This window comes from Alosa pseudoharengus, unplaced genomic scaffold (genome assembly GCF_046254945.1).
Source record: "Alosa pseudoharengus isolate Yale_2024_CS ecotype anadromous, Long Island Sound unplaced genomic scaffold, YU_APseudo_1.1 YU_APseudo_1.1_scf_22, whole genome shotgun sequence".
In the NCBI taxonomy this organism is placed as follows: Eukaryota; Metazoa; Chordata; class Actinopteri; order Clupeiformes; family Clupeidae; genus Alosa; species Alosa pseudoharengus.
In genome coordinates, this window is record NW_027468680.1 from 24,300,501 (window position 1) to 24,322,770 (window position 22,270).

Sequence of the window (22,270 nt, forward strand, 5' to 3'; positions counted from 1 at the left end):
ACTTTCCCATGACATCATCTCATAACCTCGGATAGATGCGAGTGTGTTTGACCTGAGTTGTCCCCTGAGTTTTTTTAAGAGAACCCTGTGACCATTAGAAGTACCATTTGTGAAAGAGGTATTTTTGTTTTTTTGTGAATTTGGATGGATCAGTGCAAAAGGGGCATATATTGGTGTGGTCATATGAAAAAACCCAAACCCAAGGATGTGTCAATATACTGTTTTATTAAGAAACAGAGTAAAAATGTCAAATAATTACAATCAGATCAACACTGTACAGAAAAAAAATGTCATGGTGTTTAAAATATTGCAGAAGAAAACTGAAAATGTTTAGCTTCAAATAATAAATCTGACATATTTGAATCACTTAAAGTATAATTTCTTTTGTTGTTGAAAAGGATTTCCGAGGGCAGAGCAAGCAAGCAAGGGAGAGAAAGAGATCTTGAAGTAAACGGCAGTTGAAGAGTGACACTGAGGTGGGAAGAAGAGGTACCACCACTTAAGAGGCTTTCACAGAATTAGTCATTCTCCGCTTCCCAGTGGAAAAAAGTCTTAATCTCAGAGGAGGTTGCTAATCCATAATCCATTTTGGTCCTCCGTCCGCCCACTCATTCACGGTGTAAGGACTGCCCTATAATGCACAGATCTGGATGTGAAGCGGAGCGGGTCGCACCGCCGAGGTCCGAGTGGTGGTCCCATCGGTCAGAGTCTTTAATTGGTCCATCTTCCAGCCTAAAAGAAGCACACAAGAGAAATGAGTTGAGTCTCTATGTGGAAATGGATTAGGGAAGTAGGCCAGGTTACTCATACCTGGTGTGCGCACAACAGAAGCAGAAGCAGTGACTCATAGATAATTTATCATTGTAGGATTAACCAGTTACCCTTGCTTTTGCTGTTATTGCACCTGTATGGGAAATCAGCTGAATTTATAAAATACAATAGACACTTTTTACTGACCAGGGATACAGTAAAGATGTGAAATGTCTCAAAAGAGTAAGATTACTAGAATTGCTTCAACATCATCATACAGCACAAACTGAACTCTCCCATGTTCACATTTATGTTCACATTTAGTCTCTGCATGACTATATGTATGGCTACCAATTATAATACTTCTTTCTACACTAAACACAACTACATCACTGTATGACACACTGTCCACCAGACCCCACACAAAAAGGAATGCTTATTCAACTACTAGGAAAAATCATTTTCCTGATTTAACATCATGTACATGACCTTACAGGCAAAGATGGGTCAGCGGACATACAAGGAAGTTCTCAGTGATTTAGTTCCTTAAAAGTATCACTGTTGTTGAACTGTTGCATGTTGTTCCTCTAAATGTACAAAAATAAAAATAAAACGCTGAGCTGATTTATTCTTAATTTAGTCTGGTGATATGTCAATAAATTAGCAAATGTTGGTGTGTGGTTGCTCAGCCGTGCATTTTCAGATCAGAACCATGTGACATCATGTTCCTACATACAAGCATACACCATGGCAGTGAGTGCTGAATGAAAAAATTAAAGGATCAATTATTTCAAAGAAGTGGCATATCTATATCTGCTGCATGCAAAATCAATACACACAATATAGTTAACATTTGTTTTAAATTAATTGTTTGTTGACATACAGATGCCAGCCCTGACCTCAATTAGATTTTATAATAATTAGTCCATATTCTATAAAATATAATTTGTAGGTCAATTACTATTTATATTACCAAGAACTTTGTCTTCTTTTAATTTACGATTATATGTAATGGAGAAAATCTCCATGCATAAGAAACAGTGGTCTTAATTGTCAAACACTAAACCGATGAACACTATAATACCATGAACCAATTGCTTTTTCTGAAAACATTGCTTTTCAGAAAGCTCAAGTTCAAAGCTTTGCCTTATTATCACCATCATGATAAGAGTCATCCTCCCAAAAAAAACAAAACACTCACACATAATAAAAACCCCCAGCAGTTTCAAGCCTGAGTTTCCAAACTGATGACAAAGTGGTCATAATTTAGGCTATAACTGGATTTCATTAACAAATGGAACAATGGCTATTTGGAATAGTTTAGAAATAGGCTGATTAGGAAACCTGTCATGAAAGTATGCAAACTTTCCCCTTTAGATTCAGGACAAATTTGAAGCAAATGGTGGTGCTTAACATAACTTGATTAAGACTAAATGCCACACTCACCCCTGACAAGCAATGGCTGGCTCACTCCCACAGGTCTCTGCATAGGAGACCGCTTGTCCTCTGGGTGGATAATTCAGACTGGGCCTTCGGTCAGAGTGGCTTCGCCTGATGAAAGGCTTTGGTCCATGCACTGCCACAGGGTGCCTCCCACGGTCCCCCCAAAGAGAAGATATAGCAGCCTCCCTTGTGGAAGTCCATGCTTGTGGGGGTCGGGGCAGCGGGCAGGGCTTCGCCTCAAACAGAGAGGGTGAGGCAGGACAGAACACCGACCGGGCATTGCTGAATATGCGTGATGAGGACATCGAGTCATCGCTGCTGTTTTCCCGTGACCACCTCTGCACTTTTGGAGAAGCTGGTGGGGACGGGGCCTTGATGGGATACGTGGACATAGACACTGGGCTGCCATCTTGCCTTATAGCACTGCTGTTTTCCCGTAACCATCTCTGCACTTTTGGAGAAGCTGGTGGGGACGGGGCCTTGATGGGATATATGGAGGTAGATGTCAAGGTGCCATCTTGCCTTGGGGCACTGGGGCTGGGATGTCTCCTTTGGCTCACTGGTGGTGGTGTTTGGGGGAGTTTGCGTGTGACTGGAGGGCTAGCAGAAGACGGAGGGGTGGGTTGCCGTTTAAAGACGTGGGGACTAGGGAGTCTTCGTTGAAGGCTGCAGGAAGTTACAGGAGTGGAGGGCAACATTCGAGTTTTGGACGTTGATGTTGCAGTTGACTGGCTGTTACTTATGGAAGTTGAAGGCACTGCATCACAAGTGTTACTGTCTCTCTGCTGAGACTCCTGGTGAGAGGCTGCAGATGTTGTGCTCATTTCTTGTTGCACAGGACATGGTGGCAACACGCTAAGAGAACCCGGTCGCATGCCACCTCTACTGGGTAGCACTGTCACTGACTGCATGGAAGCACGTAGCTTCTGGGACATGATACTTCTTCTGAGGAGAGGAGAATGGCCTCTGTCGGCCCCTCCTTCCTCAGGTTCTGATTTTTGGACGTTTTCAAAAGAGTTATCCATAAGTACCTCAGGGGGAGGGGGAGGCAGGTCATCAAGGTCAACATCATCCGCTCGGTCAGAGGCTCTCGAGTCCACTCGGAAGTTATCATTCCCAAATGTGAGCACTGTGGCTGTGCCCCCTAATCCGGGAATGATAGGAATGCCACACTTCATCACACCCTTCAGAGTGCCGAGGATTTTGACATTTTCTGGTGTATCTTTAATCTCCTCAACTCCATGGCTGAATGTGTCTATTAATCTTTTCACAGAATTTCTTCCCCTGTACAGCCCAGTGGGCTTTTGTAGTGTTGGGCTTGAAGGAGTTGGTTTTGGGAGGATCTTGTCTTCTGTTTCAGTATTTCTATCCAGGCAGTCACCTGATTCCTTTTGTATCTCCGTTTTTATCTCTTTTCCCTGAGTTGAACTGTTTCCATGATCCTTTTGTATTTCCCTGTCTTTAGTCGAACTGTTTCCATAATCCTTTTGTATCTCCCTTTCTTTAGTCGAACTGTTTCCATGGCCTGTTTTTTTAGGGGATTTTGATGGACTCTGTGGGGTCTTCTGCAAAGGGCGTAAACGAACAGGTGCTGACGGTGAGCTTGGCTGGGTCTTCCCCTTTCCTTGTTTAGCAGCACTGTTTCTAAGGTTCCCCTCAGCTTTACTCATCTGGTCAAGTCTCTGAGTCAAGTCCTTCTGAGTCCTCGCCAACTCCAGCAGTGTGGGGTCCTCAGCTTTGCTACGAATTGAGTCCGCAGAATGGGTCCGCCGATGTTTTGCCACTGCTGTCTTTTTCTTTGGTGTCCGAAGTGTGGGTGTTTGGGGTCGTTTCGGCATGGACTCCTCTTCATTCCACTGTCGGCGACTAATTTTTGGACTGTCTGTCTGCTTTACCTTTGGACTGGTCTTCGGTGATGATGGTACAAATCTGATCCGCCCACTAATGGCCTCCCTCATCTTCAATGTCATTTCTATATTTTGTGGATTTTCTATACGTTTAGAAGGTAAACGACGTGGCTGTTGGCAAGCATGCAATGGGGAGGCGCTTGGGCACTTCTTGCTATTACATTCTCCTCCTTCGTGATTATCTACATCTTTCCCATCCTCTCTCTCATCATCATCTATTGAGGCAGAGCTGCAAAGAAATTCAGAGTCTCTTTGCTCCTTCGCAAAATTACAAAAAGAGTCTATGGAGTTGAGAGAGAGATTGGAACTTGTTTTACGCGTGAGTTTGCACGTTGGAGTTCCCTTGGAGACTGGAGTAAAGTTGCCACCCATTGGGCTGCTTGCTGACGTGTAGTTGGTCCCACTGGACTCACAGCTCTCTCGGCGGCGTCTCTGTCTGTCTGATCCAGCCAATGACTCGCTCTCAGCGCCGATCCCACTGTCCTCACTGAACAGCGCCGAGTCCTCCGGGCCTGGTTTGCGGAGCGTGGCAGCTTCCACGCGTGCCAACAGTCGCATGAGCCGAGCCTCGGATGCACGTTTGACCTTCAGTTTCTCTTCCAGTGTGTCAGACACTGAAGTAAAGTAATCCACGGCCTCTTCCAGTGCTGAATCCCCCACTGCACTCACTGATTGGCTGACGAGATGCATCCTTTGAATGGTGTACTGCAGAAGCTGCTGTAATAGATCTGGGGGGGGGTCTGCGGGGGAGGAGGGGGAAGCGCTTGTTCTGACAGAGGTGGTTGAGAGATTTTTCATTTGGCAAGGCCAAGCCAGATGTTCTCCGTTTTCTTTGAGAAGTCTCTCTCCTTCCTCCACTATTTCCTCCAGCCCTCTGTTGATCTCCTCGTAGCGCATGAGCATGAAAGCCACCATGGGCTGCAACGAAATTTGAGTTTGAGCGGCGTGGTCCAAAAGTCCAAGCAAGACATCATATTTGGTTATACTGGGGTTAAGGTAACCATAGGCAGCCTGGTGGGCTTTCACCAGCAACTCTGGAAAGTCCACTTTTGTCTCAGTGGCAGGAGCTTTTTTGTCTTTCTCTTTCTTCTTACCCAGTTTAATTCCTTTGATGGGCTTTTTCGTTTTCTTAACAGCTTTTTTCTCACCTGATTCTTGATTTTCCCCTGGCTTATCCTTTATTTGAGATAAAACATTTACTTTGATTTCCTGAGGTTCAAGTTTGTTCGAGCAGCTCCCCCCTTCATTTACAGGCTTCTTTGCTGGGCATGCTATGGTGACATCTTGCAGACCATTTGCCTGCCTCTCCCCACTGGTCCAAGAATGTCTCTCTCCATCTGTTTCTCCAGCAGTGGAAGAGCCTCCACTTGCCCCATCGTCAGACTCACCTGCATTTTCTTGGTTGGCGGGCAGAAGAGTCCTTCCTCTCCGGAAAGGACTGTGTGCGCCAGCAAAATGGTTTCCTTTGGATGGGGAGCAGCCCATCTCAGAATCCTGAGGACTCTTTTACGATCGAGCGAAGTGAAAACACAGCAAGGTGACTAGGAATCCTTCACATGAAGAGAGTCTGGTTTAGGTCTTTATCCACCAGCTTGTACCTGTCATTGTCAGATGGTCGAATCCACTGATGCATCTGACAGCTTGCTTTTGTCTCCATAAAAGAACAAGTGAAAGGTGTCCGTGTTAGACAAAACTGAAATAAATCCACATAGTAAGTATCCCATAATTAGCCGGTCAGTTCCTCGAAAGTTGCTTGATTTTTTCCCTCATTTCAACTCTGAAGAGAAATTGTTGGAACTCCACCTCTACCGTGTGGTGGATGAGCAGCTGAAGGGATTAGGGAGGCTTTGAGTGCCGTCCTCAGTATGCACATATGCCATGTTAAAACAAATAAAACTCACATGCTCCTAAGATCTTAAGCTTATTAAGGTAATCAGGGCTCCTTTCAGGTAGCTTTTTATAGCTTGCACGGTGCTCACAACTTACTGTTGCATCTGCTTGAACAATAGAAGATTTTTTTTTAAAGGAAGGGCAATAAATATTTTAGCATATTTTATCTACCCATATTTGTATTAGAGACATGTTTGAAAAAGTTTCAATATAATTTCAACATCGTAGATTTAAATATACAACTATCAAAGTTCTTTGAATTAAATATATATATATACAAAAATAATGAAAACAATCAATATGTAATTGAAACAGAATGACTTGTGATAAGGGACTGTGTAACACATGTCTTGTAACACAGTGACATGACGGTAACCCCTGTTGTGTTTACAGAAGGTTGACGTCACACAGGACTGCACACTAGGTCATTTGCCTGATGGAGGAAGTAGTTACAAACCGATTTGCTGGAGGGGAGAGAGGGGAGTCTCTCTCAGTTAGAGATGAAATTATGTATGTTATTTGTCTTAGCCTATTATGTCATCGGGCAGATGTATATTATTGCTTATCACGGTTTCGTGTTAATGTTGTTTTTAGTATCAAAAAAGAAATTATAGAACACTGGAATCTACTGGAATATTTCAATTATTTGTGTGGAATCACCAGTGTGACAAAAATCAATAACTATGTAAAAGAATAAGATGAAATGTGGAAATAATAAATAATAAATAGTAAAATGTGAAAATATAAAGAGCCATTGGTTTTACTCTGCTGCATATGCTTTTTCAGATTGTTTTTCTATATGTGTTCACTATTCTTTTTCCCTTTTGCTTTTTTATGGCAGTGATTCCATGTGTTTGCAGTTTAGACAAACTAGCAGGGACATCAGTGGACATCATAAAGGGACACCAACAACCCAGGGCCCCGGGTCCAGGGCTTTTATTGGAGGGAAAATGTTTCTGGTGCCTACATTTTCACAGTAGGTCTACTTAGAACAGGAGTAAGCCTAGACATTCAGGGCCTGTCGTCTGACTCACATCATGAACTTTAAACAATCCATCATCATGTTCAGGTGAAAACACGATCATTTCCACTTGCACATGGACGTGGACATCGCCATATTAACCCATAAACTCAGGTTAACAATGGCAAAAACATTGGCAGAATTTAGACAGAAATTATGTTTTGAGACTAAGCTGCACATCATGTTTTAATATCTAAAAACACAGCCCTTGGCAAACCAAGATGTTCCACATTATCTGTGAGTTGAGCCTAAGCCAGAAGGCCTTGTTTTCAAACAATGTGCGGTTGCACACGGCAATGTGCTTTTGGAAGGTTCAGTTGAGGATGTAGGCCTATTACAATTTCAACATTTTACAGTGATGAACATTGTTGTACATTTTAGCCTATTTACAGATTTTGATGAAAAAGTAGCCTATAGATTTATGAAGTAGGCTTGTCTATAGGACTAAGATCCTACACTCAAGTCCGGGATCATCCTGGCCTGGGTGCAAAAGTGCGGAGGCATGATTGATGGTAGCAGAGAATTTATTTTCTAATCAGTAAACGGGCTCCGATGGTGGCACCCATGCAAGGCTGCGGCATGCACCTGGCTACTACTCCAACCCAGCTGGTGGCGACAATACGCGATTTTACGACATTTTGTTATTATTAGCCAACACTGCTTTACGCCAGAAGAAGAACCTCCTGATACTAGGGAGATTATAACGGGCTCTGGCTCTGCCAGTACCATCATCCTCTTCTGTTAACTTGCCTTGCTATCGATTAGATGGCTTTCTCCTCCTCAGTGCATGATTTGGGAAGAAGTTAACATGTTGTAGGCCTAATGTTAAAAGCATCCATTGAGCAATCACACCAAGGATCACGACCACTGTAAGAAGACGACAGGTAGGCTATGGCTATGACACATAGGCTACTGTCTGCCTGCTACTGCAATGTTTTATGTCCTTATGATGATTATGTAAGGTAAACCATTAGACTCAGAAGTGACGTTAGCCATATGCCTGGACTAATGTGAGCTAACGTGACAGTGTACTGCATGTATCAGATTAACCTTATATCCAGCTTGCTTGCTGAGAGTGAAGTAACGTTAACGTGAAAACAAAATATTTGAATCTGTTAATTAGCAGGCACTAGTTCGAAACATGAACGTGCACACTTGTGTGGTCTAACCATATTATATTTAGATTCAGAAACTTTATTATGATTATGCTTATGTTGCGTTAATAATTCGATGTGCTACCCAGCTAGCATTTTAGTACTGGCACTTTTTTTTTTTTTTTAACAACCTTGGGTTTGGAAAAATTGGACCTGCAAGGACCCTTGTTGGTCATTCCGATATCCATACCTTACAAAGAATCTCTGTTCAATGAATTCATAGAATTTGTAGTTCACAACTCCAACGTGATACTTCCGGGTCAGGTCCGACGCTAGATGGCGTTCACTAGTAATGCAAAATACACCAGGACCAATGGAGCTGCACAAATTTGGAAAAGGGTTCATATTTGTACAGACAAAAACGATCTAACTCTCTTGCCCTATTGTGTTTTAGACCAGCCGTAAAATGCATGAAGGATCAGACCTAGCCTACCTTATTTTTATTGATGACATCAGTGAATGCAGAAACAAAGTTTAGAGAAGCTGTCATACTGTATAAGCTTAGTGCTATTTGTTCAGCCACCTCTACTTAGCATTGAATCAAAGGTTTATGTAACCCTCAGAGTTTTGGACATCTTTCAAAAAGTCTCTCTAATGTCTCTGTTAAGGCAATGCTCTCCAAATATATGCTCACAATCCACCTGCAGTAAGCCCTTAGGATAACCTGCTTAGATGGCATTCCTTTAGTTGTCTCAGTTGCATGCAAAGTTTTTTCTCTCTCTTTTTTTTTATGAAGTAACTTGCTGAAGTATGATGCTGTTGACTTGATGGGCATAGTAAATTAAGCCAAAGGCCTACCTCATCCTTAAAGCAAAGTGATTACCTCATAGCCTGTGTAAATAAAAGGAACTTGGCTAATTTGTGGAATAAAAGTAAGACTTGGTCATAAAATGCCACAGGTTTCTATGTAAGTTCATTTGGAACATGTAATCTAAATCAGTAGTAAGGTTGTGTTGATTGACAAGATTTGCACATTTACTCAATGGTTTGACTTGAATGGTGCAGATCTAGATCCCAGTGCAGTGACCTGAGTTGTTTAGTTGGAAAAGTGGTCCCTAACTTGATGGGCGAGAACACATTTTGCCTTCTGTTAAACACTTGTGAAGCTTTACCTAGTTGAAGAGGTTCTAGTTTTCTGGATTGGATATCACAACAAGTAGGCTACACTACAGGTATGATTAAGTGGCAATGCAGTTGCTGCATTTCTGGTCACTGGTGCAACAGTTATATCAACATTTCAATGGCACACTAGGCCTCCCACACAGATATCCTGCATTTTATAAAGAACTATTAATGATGACATTGAAAATAATGACAATTTAAGAAATAGGATCTATAAGTACTTTGTTTAGGAAGACTATTTGGTGTTTGTTGTTGTTCCTGTTTTGGATCATTTGGGTGTGTCCCACCAAAGAGAGAGAGAGAGAGAGAGAGAGAGAGCTTTGAAACTCTGATTCTGAGAAATGGCATTTCATGAGTGCGTCTTTCTAAAAATAGTCCCAAAGTCATGGCATAGAAAAGAGGGGGTGGAGTTGTGAAGGTGCAGCGGGAGACAGTTGAACTTGGAATCAGGGCCAGAGTGTGGTGATGCCCCACCAGGGGCTATTTTGGGACCTGTTGGCTTAGCTCTTATGAATTATTTTGTAATGGAATATAGCAGGTCCAAGTCCACTTACCTCAGTCATGGTAAGTCACTTTTACAGCTGAGTTCAGGATTATTTGCTACTTGCCTTATCTTGTGAATTGTCTTATGATTTAATTGGTTAAGCTTCAGTGTTATGCACTGACGTTCATGTGCAGTTCGCTTCGGCTGTGGCCTCAGTACCACAGGGTGCCAGTTAAGAGTTAAGTTACACGCCATGGTAAAATATTGATGAAACCGTTGCTACATAATGTTATTAATGAGAAGGTTCATAACCGGAAGAGTAGTTAAAGTCCTTTTTGTGTCCCTATATGAAAATAATGGATGAAGTGGAGGAAAAGACAATCCTCTGTCAAGTACAATTTTTTTTAGAATACCAACTTTCAAGACTATTTTCCGTTATATCCATTTAAACCCAACCTTCGACAAATTTCGGTCACTTGCCAAAACGTAGGCTACTTGTTTATCGCACTGTGTCCAAACCCTTTAAACCTTTGGAGGAATGTTCTGTGGTCAGACAAGATAAAAATAGAACTGTTTCTCACAATGGACAACATTATGTTTGGGAGATGCAGGCTGAGGATTGTAATCCAAAGAACACTGTTCCAACTATAAAACACAGGGGTGGGAAAAATGGTGAGCAGTTTTTTGCTGCAAGAGCAACTGGTATACTTAATAAAATGTGCGGCATCATGAAGAATTATGTGGATATTTTGAAATCTCCTCCTCAGCTAAGAGGCTTGTAGGCAAACAAAGGTTTCAGCAGGTCATACACATACCTCCAAAATACTATCAGAATGGCTAAATGGACAATACAGTTTGGGAGTGGCCATTACAAAGCCTTCCTTACAGGAAAGCTACACCAACATTTGGAGTCTGAACTGAAAAAGTAGGCTCATGCAAGGTGCTGCTGGAAGGAATGAAAGTCAGTGATGCACAAAGCTTGTGAACGGCTACCCTAAGCATATCTACTAGAATTCCATCAAAATAAAGCAAACTAACCAAAAGGATATTGAAATGAAATGCTCAAAATGCTTAAAAACTGAACTTGAGGGTATTTAGCTAAGGTGTATGAAGCCTCCTTACCTCAACAGTACTTTGAACGGCCAGAGGATGTAGGTCCTAGGGGCCTCTCCTCCATAGCATGTTATGTAGGTCCTAGGGGCCTCTCCTCCATAGCATGCTATGTGGGTCCTAGGGGCTTCTCCTCCATATGCTATGTGGGTCCTAGGGGCTTCTCCTCTATAGAATGCTATGTGGGTCCTAGGGGCCTCTCCTCCATAGCATGCTATGTGGGTCCTAGGGGCTTCTCCTCCATATGCTATGTGGGTCCTAGGGGCTTCTCCTCTATAGCATGCTATGTGGGTCCTAGGGGCTTCTCCTCCATATGCTATGTGGGTCCTAGGGGCTTCTCCTCCATAGCATGCCAAGGTTAAGAGAACCCGGATTAGACAACAATGTTCATATGACAGCAGATTAAGTAAAAAAACAAACAAACAAGTTGTGCATTAGTACTGACTGATATTGGACATGTCTATTTCCAGAATATATTAATTAATCCAACAGTGATGAATGATGTAATATATATCAATTTATACATATTTTGTTGACCCATTTCACAGAAAGTGTAATGTAATGTAAGTGTAATTTGGTGTTATAATTAGGTTATACTACATTTTGTAGAGTAGGCTAGCTAATTTTGTAGCTAGACAAAAAGTACAAAAGCACTTTATTCCTGCAAACACTTGACTTCGCAAGATAGCTTGCTTTTACCAGTGACATTTTTGCAAAGCAAATCTATGAACTAAAATAGTTTTGACATGTTGACATTTTGCAGGTCCTGAGAGGGACATGACCAGGGAGGATGTTGTGCAGGAGCCCTCGGAGGGACAGGGGAGGTACAGCAGCTCTTTGCCTTGTGTGGAACGGCCGATCATTCATCAAGTGGCCTCAGCTCCATTGCCCTCAGATGGGGGTAGGACTCTTAGCTCTGTGTTTTAGCTTGATCATCAGTGTACAGTTGAGCTCATACGCTTATGAACCCATGCTAAAGGTGACTAAAAAGAGGAATAAAAAATCTTTTGGAAATTTATCATAATACCTTAAGTAAAAAATGAGGAAATATCCAACCTTTAAAGACACCAATTTTCTTTGTGAATGAATAATGTATCGTAAATAAGTACATGTTCTTCCTTAAAATAAGTATTCACACCCCTATGTTAAATTCCCATAGAGGCAGGCAGATTTGTATTTTTTCATGGATCCAGGGTGCTATACATCCTGATAAAGTTCCCTTGGCCTTTGGAATTAAAATAGCCCCAAATCATCACATACCCTTCACCCTATCTCAGGATTGGCATGTGGGTACTTTCCATACGATCATCTCTCAATGCTAATCAAACCAGCTATTAGGCTAACTGAAATAAAATCATGCCAATCTTTAGGTATGGTGAAGGGTATGTGATAATACAATTATTTTCGATACAAGTTTTACGACCACTGATTTTTACTAGTTGATACGCTTTTCATGTGCAGTTAGTAAATGTGCAGTTAGTTAATAGCAAAGGCTACAATTGATTGTACAGCTTGCAACTCCCAATGGTCACATCTTTTTCCCATTGTAAAATTGTTGATTCAAAATAATACACTAATCTTGCATTAAGTTTATCTTTAACTTCTGGACATCTGTTAAACTTCTGCCCACTTAATTATTCTATTTCTACGTTTATGTTCATGTTAAGTTCATGTTATGTTTATGTTAAGTTCCTAGCAGACGCTTTTGTCCAATGCAATTTACAGTGACCCCAATAAACATTACATTAATGTTTATTAAGTAATATAGCCTAAGTAAGAAATACAAATATTAGTAATAGACAAAATACAATTTAACAGAATAATAACAATAACCATACACAGCTACAAAACACAACTGTGTAAGAATGAGTTAGTTATTTGTGTGTTCCAGATGTTTTGATGAGGGGTGCCATAACTTTTCATGTCACTGTATGGTTGAAACTTCTCTTTCTCCCTCTCTCTCTCTCTCTATCTCTCTCTCTCTCTCATTCTCTTTCTTTCTTTCTCTCTCTCTCTCTGTCTTTCCAGAGTTCTCTTTCTTCGACCCCAATGATCCGATGTGTAGGGAGGTTCTGCAGGACCCACAGACCAGCGTGCCTGAGCTCTTTGCTGTACTGAGACAGTGGGTTCCCCAAGTCCAGAAGAACATCAGTCTTATCGGCAGTGAGGTCTGACTCTGTACTCACACACTTCTGTTCTTCTGTTGTCATTGTTACAAATAGCTTTGTGTTGTAATCATTACAGACCTCATCACATAGGAGACATGCAGGAAATTGAACTTAAAACAGATTGGACTGTCATAGGAGTAAAGCCAGCTGTTGATATGTTATTACTGGGATCACTCTTGGGTGTGTGTGTGGGGAAGGTTTTGTCTGAGCCAAAAACAAGATAAAGAAGAGCTGGTTTGTGTGACAATCCACACAGAGGCAGGATTATATAAGCTTGAATGTCACTATTTGTCCCTGATTGATTTGTTTGATGTGTAGCAAGCCATGTTTTCCCCCTTGGGATTTGTTTTCAGAAAAGCTGCTCTTCAAATATGGTACCAAGTCGATGTGATAAAACAGTATGTGTCCAAGTTGATATGATATATGGGCTGATAAGCACACTATTGGACTTGTGGAAAAAGCAAAATATGAACCAATTCTGTCATTGTTCTCCACTGATTTCTGGGTTTCACCCAAGTTTCCATCTCTTGTCTATAGATCCTGAAAAGAGGCTGTGGAGTGAATGACAGAGATGGCTTGACTGACATGAGTCTGCTGCACTACTGCTGCAAGGCAGGAGCTCCTGGCATTGGTGGGTGTCTAGCTCATGTGCCCGTCTGAAAAGCCTCCTGTGTTCTCTCATTAACCATGCACTTCCTTTCTTCCCTCCTTCTTATTTTTTCTTCTATCACTCTCTCTTTTGACTGCACGTTGACTAATATGTCTGGGCCCATATTCACAAAGCATTTTTATCTTACCGCTAAGAGTACTCCTAAATCACTCTAAAAGTTTTGAGTTAGGAGTTTTCTCTTAAAACCTATTCACAAAGCTGCTGAGACCAAGTTTTAGTTAGTCAGGAAAAATTACAACTCCTAAGAGCTCCGTTGTCATGGTTGACGTCATTACTCATGCACACGCTTGTCACTATATTGTATTTTAATTCTTTACCAAAATGCACGCTGTTTCTGTAAACTCCTCTAAGAGTCCTCCTGGGTAATTTCACACAGAATGATGCTTGATATAATTCTTTTAAATCCCTTCAAGTGCTCCCGGATCATAACAAAAGTGATGCACATCCTTAAGCACTCTTGATCTCTTTAGTGGAGAAACACAACAATAAACTTTATGGGCTACTAACTTTTTCTGTCCTCACGAAGCCTGGCTGGCTTTCAGAATGGAAATTTTACAATTTCCTAAAAGACATTTTATGATGTGACCCAACCCAGGTGATGCAGAGCGGGCAGCAGTCTTTGCTAAGCAGCTGCTCTTGCTTGGTGCTGAGCCGTCGCTCCGCAGCCGATGGACCAACATGAGTGCCCTGCACTACGCTGCGTACTTTGATGTCCCTCAGCTCATCCGTGTGGTGCTCGAGGCCTCCCAACCTGGAGGTGAGATGACTGTACAGTAAACAGTAAACAGTAAACAGTAAACAAGGGAGGGGGAACGAAGGATGAAGTGAACAGGACAGAGAGAGATGGTGCATATGTGGTGTTCTGGTTTGAACAGGATTTCTTTATGTTCTTGGAAACGCTCACAACCAAACACTCTGATTGTTTTCTGTCTCTAGAGGTGGATGCCACCTGCAGTGACTTTGATTTTGGCACTGCTCTGCACATCGCTGCCTCCAACCTGTGCACGTCTGCTGTGAAGTGTTTACTGGAGCTGGGAGCCAACCCTGCCTTTCGGGTACGTCTTCCCTCTTTGTAGCGCTGTGTACTTCTCTTCTCTTAAAACATCCCAATCAGCTTTGGGAAGCCAAGATGGATGCATTGCATCAGTTCTCTTTAGCAAATGAGATGACATGCAGAAATTGTTTTGATACAGCTACTGTTTTTGGAGTTTTGGAACTCCTTAAATGAAAAGCAGCAAACTTTTATCATGAGTTTCAAACATTTGAACTGTGTTTTATGCTCATGAGATGTTGCTAATGCTACATTGCTAATTGTTAATAAGATGTAGAGCTAGATAGCATGTTTGGAGAAATGTACACATTCACATACAGTCAGTGTTGGGAAAGTTACTGAAAATTAGTAATTAGTTACAGTTACTTCTTTCAAAAGTAATTGAATTACCTTACCAATTACTGTATATCAAAAGTAATTAGTTACTAGAGAAAGTAACTTTTGAGTTACTTTTAAGTCTGCTTTTAAAATGTCAATATGAACAGTACTGAAGTCACACACACAATAAACCTATTTTTTAAACCTATTTATTGTAGTTTCAACGGGCCTTCAAATCAGTAGCCTTGTGCATGAGTTCTCAAACTTTTTCTGACCACAAAACATTCTACAATGCATGAAGGCTTCCCTGACCTTGTTTTATGCCACCCTCACCATCTAGGTGGTTTGATAGATGTGTACAGCACACTGCCTACTGCTTGCCTTCTACTACTAGTATACATGGTGGTGCACTGACACTGAATTCTGCAATATAGTAAGTTATTATTATCATCATTATTGCAATCCTTCTGTAGGCTACATGGAATGAGTTCAATGGGATGTAATGTGAAACAATGTTAAATGGCTTATTTTCAAAGCAGTTATTGTCTGCTCACACACACATACAACCTTATCCTCATCCTGCTTTGAACACAGTTGTATTATATAGCATTTCAGCGCTTCACAAGTGCTGACCTACCGAAATAAGTTCTAATGCGCATCCGAGGGTTTGGGGTTGTCGCGCACTATGCAGAAGGTTACTCTTCGGCTGATAAGGTGTTCCAGAGAGAAGTTGCATGTTCTGTCGCAGACAAATGAATCCATAACACCACGGACGTCAATTCCGATGTAAACATACTGTGCAAATAACTCAAGTCGCTGTAGTATGTACGGTAGGCTATTTGGAGGTTTCTTTATCTGGTAAGTGAAATCTGCATTTTCCTCTCGAGTTAAACGTGTGCTTGCTTGTGCCAACGCTATATATAGGCTACTGTACAGTATGTAGGCCTATTGGTGTTGTGGCGTGGCTATGTTGTAAGAATGAGAAATTGATATAACGATGCTTTTGCGCAATAGGCGAAAAAAAGCAGAGATAAAATAAACAACAATGCGCTTTTACTGTAGTGGAGCTTACGAGATGGAAACGAAAGGGAAAAGGCTTTTAAGATGCCCATTTAAATTGTAGCCTAATGCACTCGTGTGTGTTTTAGCATAAATACGAAATAAGGAGGAATGTGAGGAGGCTCCTATTAACTGTAAAGAATGCATCTGCAATCTAAACATGTACACAATTGCTGGAAACACAGCTAATGTCGGGAGACATTAGATCAGAAGCAGCAAATGTGCATCTGTCATCTTGTCTGCAGTCGTTCATTCAAAATCAACAAAGTAACGCAAATAACAAACTCTTTGAAATTTCAGTAATTGTAATTGCGTTACTTGATTTACAAAAATACTTCGTTACATGCCCGTTACCACTAAAAGTAGTGGAATTACAGTAACGCGTTACTTTGTAACGCATTACTCCCAACACTGCATACAGTTTGATATTCTATAACTGTACAACCAACTTTAAATGGAAGTTTTTGGACTCCTTAAAGGAGAAATCTGACTAGTTTCCCCATAGATCTCCATTTCTTGAAGTCAACGAGTACTGTTGGTACGAAACCCCCCGAAACAATCGTTTTTACCTTTTGCCTAGCTCAAGTTGCTACAGCCAGCACAGCAGCTAACACAGCCAGGCAGCTCCAGTGCTGGCTGTAAAGGCAGAGTGGCAGAGTGTAGCGGTGTGTTCATTTGTTTCCTTAGCGACAGTACTCTCTGCCCTCGAGAAACAAAGATCTATGTGAAAACTCGCCGGATTTCTCCTCTAAATGAAAAAAAGGTAAAAAAGGCAAACGTATGATTCTGTGTACAATGTGGGTTTGTTATGTCTAAATTGTGTATGACGTCCAAATCAGATGTACACCAACTCAAAATACCGAACACTATACTGACACAGTGCTACAAGTCTACAATAGATTCAGTGAGCTATAGGCTTTTGATTACTTTTCTAAATCCAGCACACATTTATCAGATGCTGGCAATTGAACCTCATTTAGATTCTAAAATCAGTTGCACAGCTTGTTTCCTGAGAGGTTGATGATTCATTACTGCTTTGGGGAGGCAGGAGAAATGTTTTAGATTATTGGGTCAAAAAGAACACAGTTGAGCTGCGCCTTGCTTTTTTTTAGTTCATACATTTCTCTGGTGCGGTATTAAAATAATCAGTTAAGAGCTGCTAGGGCGGACTCGCACTCAGAGAAAAACAAGTCAAGTAGATCTGTTTTTTAACCATGTATTTTATATTTTTTCCCCCAAAATGTTCAGAGGCTTTTTTACCTACTGTGCAAAGGTGCTGTGAAAACGTTTCCATAGAGACTATCCTCAGTGCAAAAGAGCAGCAGCATGAGGAGACCCCATATAAAACCGTCCAGAGCAGGTGCATATGATCAGTGGCCAATGGCCTAGTAGATCACAGCTCATTCAATGGGCACACCACATGATTGGGCACAGTGATCAGACACAAGATGCAAAAACAATCAGATACATACATTTGGTGCAATCACAGAAAGCAGGACATATCTAATTCCTTGTTTAAACCATTAGGGTGCAGTGTTTTTCATATCTGCATTCACATTGCAATAAACATTTGTCTACATTTACACCAGTGATCAAGACCACAAGCTCAATGCCACAAAATTCCAAGTCCTTGATTGAATGATTGCCATCTGCAAAATGCCTTGCAACAGCGGATTTAGGATCAGTTCTGCTTAAAATGAACTTTTATGTTCATTAATTCGAAATCTTAGTTGTCTCGTAGTTTTACCAACAAAGCCTACTGGGTACCACATTTTAGGCATGCAAGAAGATAGACAACATTACTAGAGCTGCATTTAATACGCTTTTTAATCTTATACTCTGTCACAACTAGAAAACATTTGATTTTTTTTTGCATTGGAACATGCAGCACAGTTACGGCATGGAAAGAAACCTGTGACATTGTCCAGATGCTCCTGACGGGTTCTGTGCAGTTTTGGCTCTAGAAAAAGAGAAAAGAGGGGGAGATTTAAAGATTTCTTTACCAACATCATTAGCCTGACTCAACAATTGACAAGATATTCCAATGTTTTTTACAACATCATAGAGTGGCCTACCTAGTGGTGAGAAAGTGGTGTTGAAAACGCAATAAATAGATTTTCATAGGTCTAGCTTTAAGTAGATAATTTCTATTCCTCCCATGCGCTTTGCCAAACGCTTCATTCAAAACTTCACAAGGATGCCTTCTTTGCAACAACTTATTGAGAAGCTTGTGGGCCTCAACCTGAAAATCACCATCCCTTGAACAGACACGTCATAGCCTGAGGAACTGACTAAATGGCAAATCTTTTTTGAGGGAAATAGGGTGATGGCTTTTGTAGTGCAGGAGACTATTTCTATCAGTGGGTTTGGTGAAGAGTGTGGTATAGATGTGTCCCCCATTAAAAATTACCCTCATATCGAGGAAACTCACCTGGTCATGGTCATATTCCAGACTGAATTCAATTGAATCCATGCAATTATTTAGATGTTGGAGGAAGGTTTGAAGGTCACTAATAGAACCTCCCCAGATAAAAAAATACATGGTCAATGCGTCAATGTATCTTTTCCAAAACACGGTTGGTGAGAAAGGATTGTTGTTGTACACATATTGAGATAACCCATAATAGGTAAAAAATAGGTTTGCATAGTCAGGGGCAAAACTTGAACCCATTGCTGTACCATGTGTCTGGAGAAAGAAGTTCTTGCCATGGAGAAAGTAATTCTTTGTTACAATTTCAGACATGTCAACCAAAACATTTGTTGGGGAGACATTATCGGATCTAGAGTCTAAAAACAACTTCAGTGCATCAAAGCCAGACGAATGTGGGATGTTAATATAACATTTTGGAAACCCACCAGAGGCGTTGTGTACGCCATAGATAACTGGTTTAATAGGAAAATCATTAGTTAGGAATTTATATTCAGGCTGACTTACAGGACCTAATGACAAAGCTTGTTTTAAAAATAGCTTAATTTCACTTTTAAAGGAGCTTGTTGGATCACATGGAATGTTTTTGTAGAATTTACAGTCAGATAACTGTCTATTGATTTCATCATTATACATATTAGTGTCCATCAGTACTATCCCTGCCCCTTTATCAGTTCGCTTTACAGTGATGTTAGGGTTATTTACCAGAGATGAAAGATCAGTCTGTTCACCTGAAGTACAGTTGGATCTGGAATGGGATCTTGGTGACTGGAAAAGGTATTTTACATCCCTTTCCACTAGCTTACAGAAAGTTTTAATATTTGCACAATTAACTTGTGGACAGAATGTACTTTTATGTTTAAAGTGCTCAGGAGGATTAACTTCTTTAACAACATTCTGGGCAGTTAAAGGCAGATTGGTTCTCCCTAGATTATTGGGTAAAATACATTTTCTGAATAAATCATCTATTATGTACCTAAGTATAAAATATGTGTTGATCACACCATGGGCAACCCAGAGATAAATGTTATTTTGCCATTAGAGTTTTCGACTTTTCTGCTATAATTATTATTCCAGGCAGTGCACTGGTATTAAAGCTGTACCCTGTATGTTTTTTAGATAAATCCAGGATTCAAGGATTTTTATTAGTCACATTCATAGATTCAAGATACTGTTGTAAAGCAAGTAGTGAAATAGCATTTAGCTTCTCAACTTTTGTGTGCGTAGGTGTCTATTTATAATGATTTAAGAAAAATATTTAGAATAATTTAATAAATAGATTGAGAGAGAAGGGAGTAAAAGTGCAGTGTGTGTAAGTAAGTACAGTATGCCAAGTCCATGTAATGTACTTTAAAGCAGGGGTCTCAAACACCCGGCCCGCGGGCCAAATCCGGCCCGCGTCCGGCCCAATTCCGGCCCAATTCCGGCCCGCGACGTTTGTCAAAATAATAACGTAATCCGGCCCTTGAGACTTTTTAATTGCGGCAAACAACGATACTGATTAAAATAGACGATAGTTCCAAGTACGGTTACAAATCTCATTTGTACTCTGCTCCACTATGTGCTAGACATCCAGAGCTTCATTCAAACCCCAAATCGCTGCGCAAAGTTTTCAGGAAATACTTGTATTACACGCGAGAAACACAAAGACGTGCATTTGTAATGACGCGGAAGCGATGCAGGCCATATGTGCTGCAGAAATTGAAGCAGAAATTAAGCAGAAATAGGCCTACACCAAATGTTGAAAAACGTTTACGTGTGATGAAGTCTTAGGTAGGCTATGTTATTCACCTATTCTAAATCTGAAGGAGAAGATCCTTTTAGAGATTATGGTCGATCGTCTATTGAATGGAGGTGCGTCTGCGTGTACGACGGTGTCCACTAAGCATACCATGCTTATTTCGACCCTCTGCCCAACATAGCTTGGAGGTTGCAGTGGTAATCGTGATGATAGTGTCCGTAATGGACGTGGTACAGACAGCAGGGCTAGTAGAAATAGGGCTCTAAACTACAAAGTCACCCGCAATATGATGCAAACTTCTGGGTACTCAGATTACCCGCGATAGGAACTGATTTGACCAGAATACTTTATTGTAGGCCTTGTGGTTTAGAAACCATATACATCTTAGGGGTTGGTATACATCTTAGGTGTTTTCCTGTTAATTTGTTATGTGGGTAATATGAAAAAAGGAAAGTAAACCTGCTCAAATATGTTCATCCAGTATTTACTGAAGGGTGCATAATTTGAGGTGCTTGCCATCCAGTGGCAAATTAGATGGGTAAATTTAAATAAACTTTTGTTTTACTCAAAGATTTTTACATTTACAGTAGGACTTTATCTCTCACCACTTTCAAGCCATGGCCTTTTGAAATTTTGATATACAAATCCAATGGTGTTGCTTTCTTAAACCTGACGCCTATAGTTTGCCAGGTTTAAAAAAGTTATGAGAGGAAAATATTTGTATTTGGTGTGAAACACACACATACCTGTTTTTATGCTTTTCATTTGTTTTATAATTTGTATTAATATTTATTTTATCATTATTTTATTTAGAAGCTAAGGTTGCTAGTGTCTAAAACTAGATAAAAACACTTGCACTTTCTGTTTGCCGTTTTGTGTGGTATTTGAAAAAAAGAACATTGCATTTTCAAAAATAGCCGGCCCTCCAATGAGATGACGTTGGCAGAATTGGCCCCCAGCTCATTTGAGTTTGAGACCCCTGCTTTAAAGAGTTTTATGTGTGTTAAGGATGTGCACAAATAGATGGGTGTATGGCTGGACTATTCATTGTCCTGCAGGAAATCCACCTCACAGTCTGTACAACTAAAGCATACAGATACAGAACAGAGCAAACAATATGCCATTTGTTTCACACAGAAATCCTTATTATGTGCATTACATTAATAGCCAAGTCACGTTTGGATTTGAACAGGGTAAGCAAGATAGTGAGTTCAAGTAGAAAAAAATGCCTCTGTCAATGTCCACGTCTCTCCACCGCAGGCTGTGTGCGTGTGTCTGTATGTCTGACCAGATGGTGGGAGTGTGAAATATGGATTAAGAGGGTGATTGGTGTCATTTTGGAGTGCAAGGTGTATGGTGAATTTGTCCAAGAGGTTGGACGTAAGGGAGTGGCATGGGATGAAGCATAAAACAGTACAGCAAGATGGGTTGGATCATGCTTTTGAAGATGTAGAATTATCCTTATGCATGCATGGACGTTATTCATCAGATTTGCTTTGCTTGCCAGTGTCCAAGTCTTTAATTAAATAAAAACAGTGTGTTTTGGACATTAAACCAGGTTTCAAAAAGGGACTTGTTATCAAGCTTAATAAGGACAATGCTTAAAGATTATATATATTATATAGATTATATATAAAAGATTCTATATCTGTGTTCTCCAAAATGAGTACCGGTAGTATGCCATTTCATCACACACACACGCACGTACACAGACACACACATTTTTGTCATCACCATCTATTCCCAATTTTCAAATTCTCCCCACAGCCATTTGAAAAAAAATATTTAGCTAATTTATTTCCTGAACTAATTTTTTACGTCCGTGTAGTGCAACACCCAGGGGCCACGAGCTGGAACACAGCAGATGTCTGAGACGAGTCCCCTGGTCCCCTCCGACGCTGTTTACTCTCTGATAAGTCCCAGGCTTGTAAAACTGTTAGACCTATAGGGCAAC

The 22,270-nt window shown here is 40.8% G+C and overlaps 2 protein-coding genes across 9 annotated transcripts in view; one reads left to right on the forward strand and one right to left on the reverse strand.

The window, feature by feature from the left end:
- Positions 1-160: 160 nt before the first annotated feature.
- pcare1 (photoreceptor cilium actin regulator 1) lies at positions 161-5,585 on the reverse strand. The gene is made up of 4 exons (XM_076299792.1): positions 3,623-5,585; positions 2,608-3,541; positions 2,197-2,511; positions 161-732 (listed from the first exon to the last, which is right to left on the reverse strand). The coding sequence occupies exons 1-4, from the start codon at positions 5,583-5,585 to the stop codon at positions 609-611; spliced, it is 3,336 nt and encodes a 1,111-aa protein (XP_076155907.1). The 3' UTR covers positions 161-608.
- Positions 5,586-7,693: 2,108 nt separating this feature from the next.
- LOC143138938 (CAP-Gly domain-containing linker protein 4) overlaps positions 7,694-22,270 on the forward strand; it is a 38,418-nt gene continuing 23,841 nt past the window's right edge. For 3 of the 8 annotated variants that reach the window (XR_012990305.1, XM_076299429.1, XM_076299431.1), the window contains exons 1-6: positions 7,694-7,895; positions 11,645-11,782; positions 12,910-13,049; positions 13,587-13,680; positions 14,315-14,476; positions 14,656-14,774. Coding sequence is in view for 7 of the 8 variants with exons in the window: in XM_076299429.1 (XP_076155544.1) it covers positions 11,659-11,782; positions 12,910-13,049; positions 13,587-13,680; positions 14,315-14,476; positions 14,656-14,774 (639 nt within the window). In the remaining variant the exon portion in view is untranslated. The other 5 variants (XM_076299432.1, XM_076299433.1, XM_076299430.1 and 2 more) reach the window with 5 other exon arrangements.

Coding starts and splice junctions, on each gene's coding strand:
- pcare1 (XM_076299792.1), bottom strand. CDS start 5,585: ATGGGCTGCTCCCCATCCAAAGGAAACCATTTTGCTGGCGCACACAGT. Junction 2,512..2,607: donor GAAAACAGCAGTGCTATAAG/GCAAGATGGCAG, acceptor ACGGGAAAACAG/CAGCGATGACTCGATGTCCT. Junction 733..2,196: donor CCAGCCATTGCTTGTCAGGG/GTGAGTGTGGCA, acceptor TGCTTCTTTTAG/GCTGGAAGATGGACCAATTA.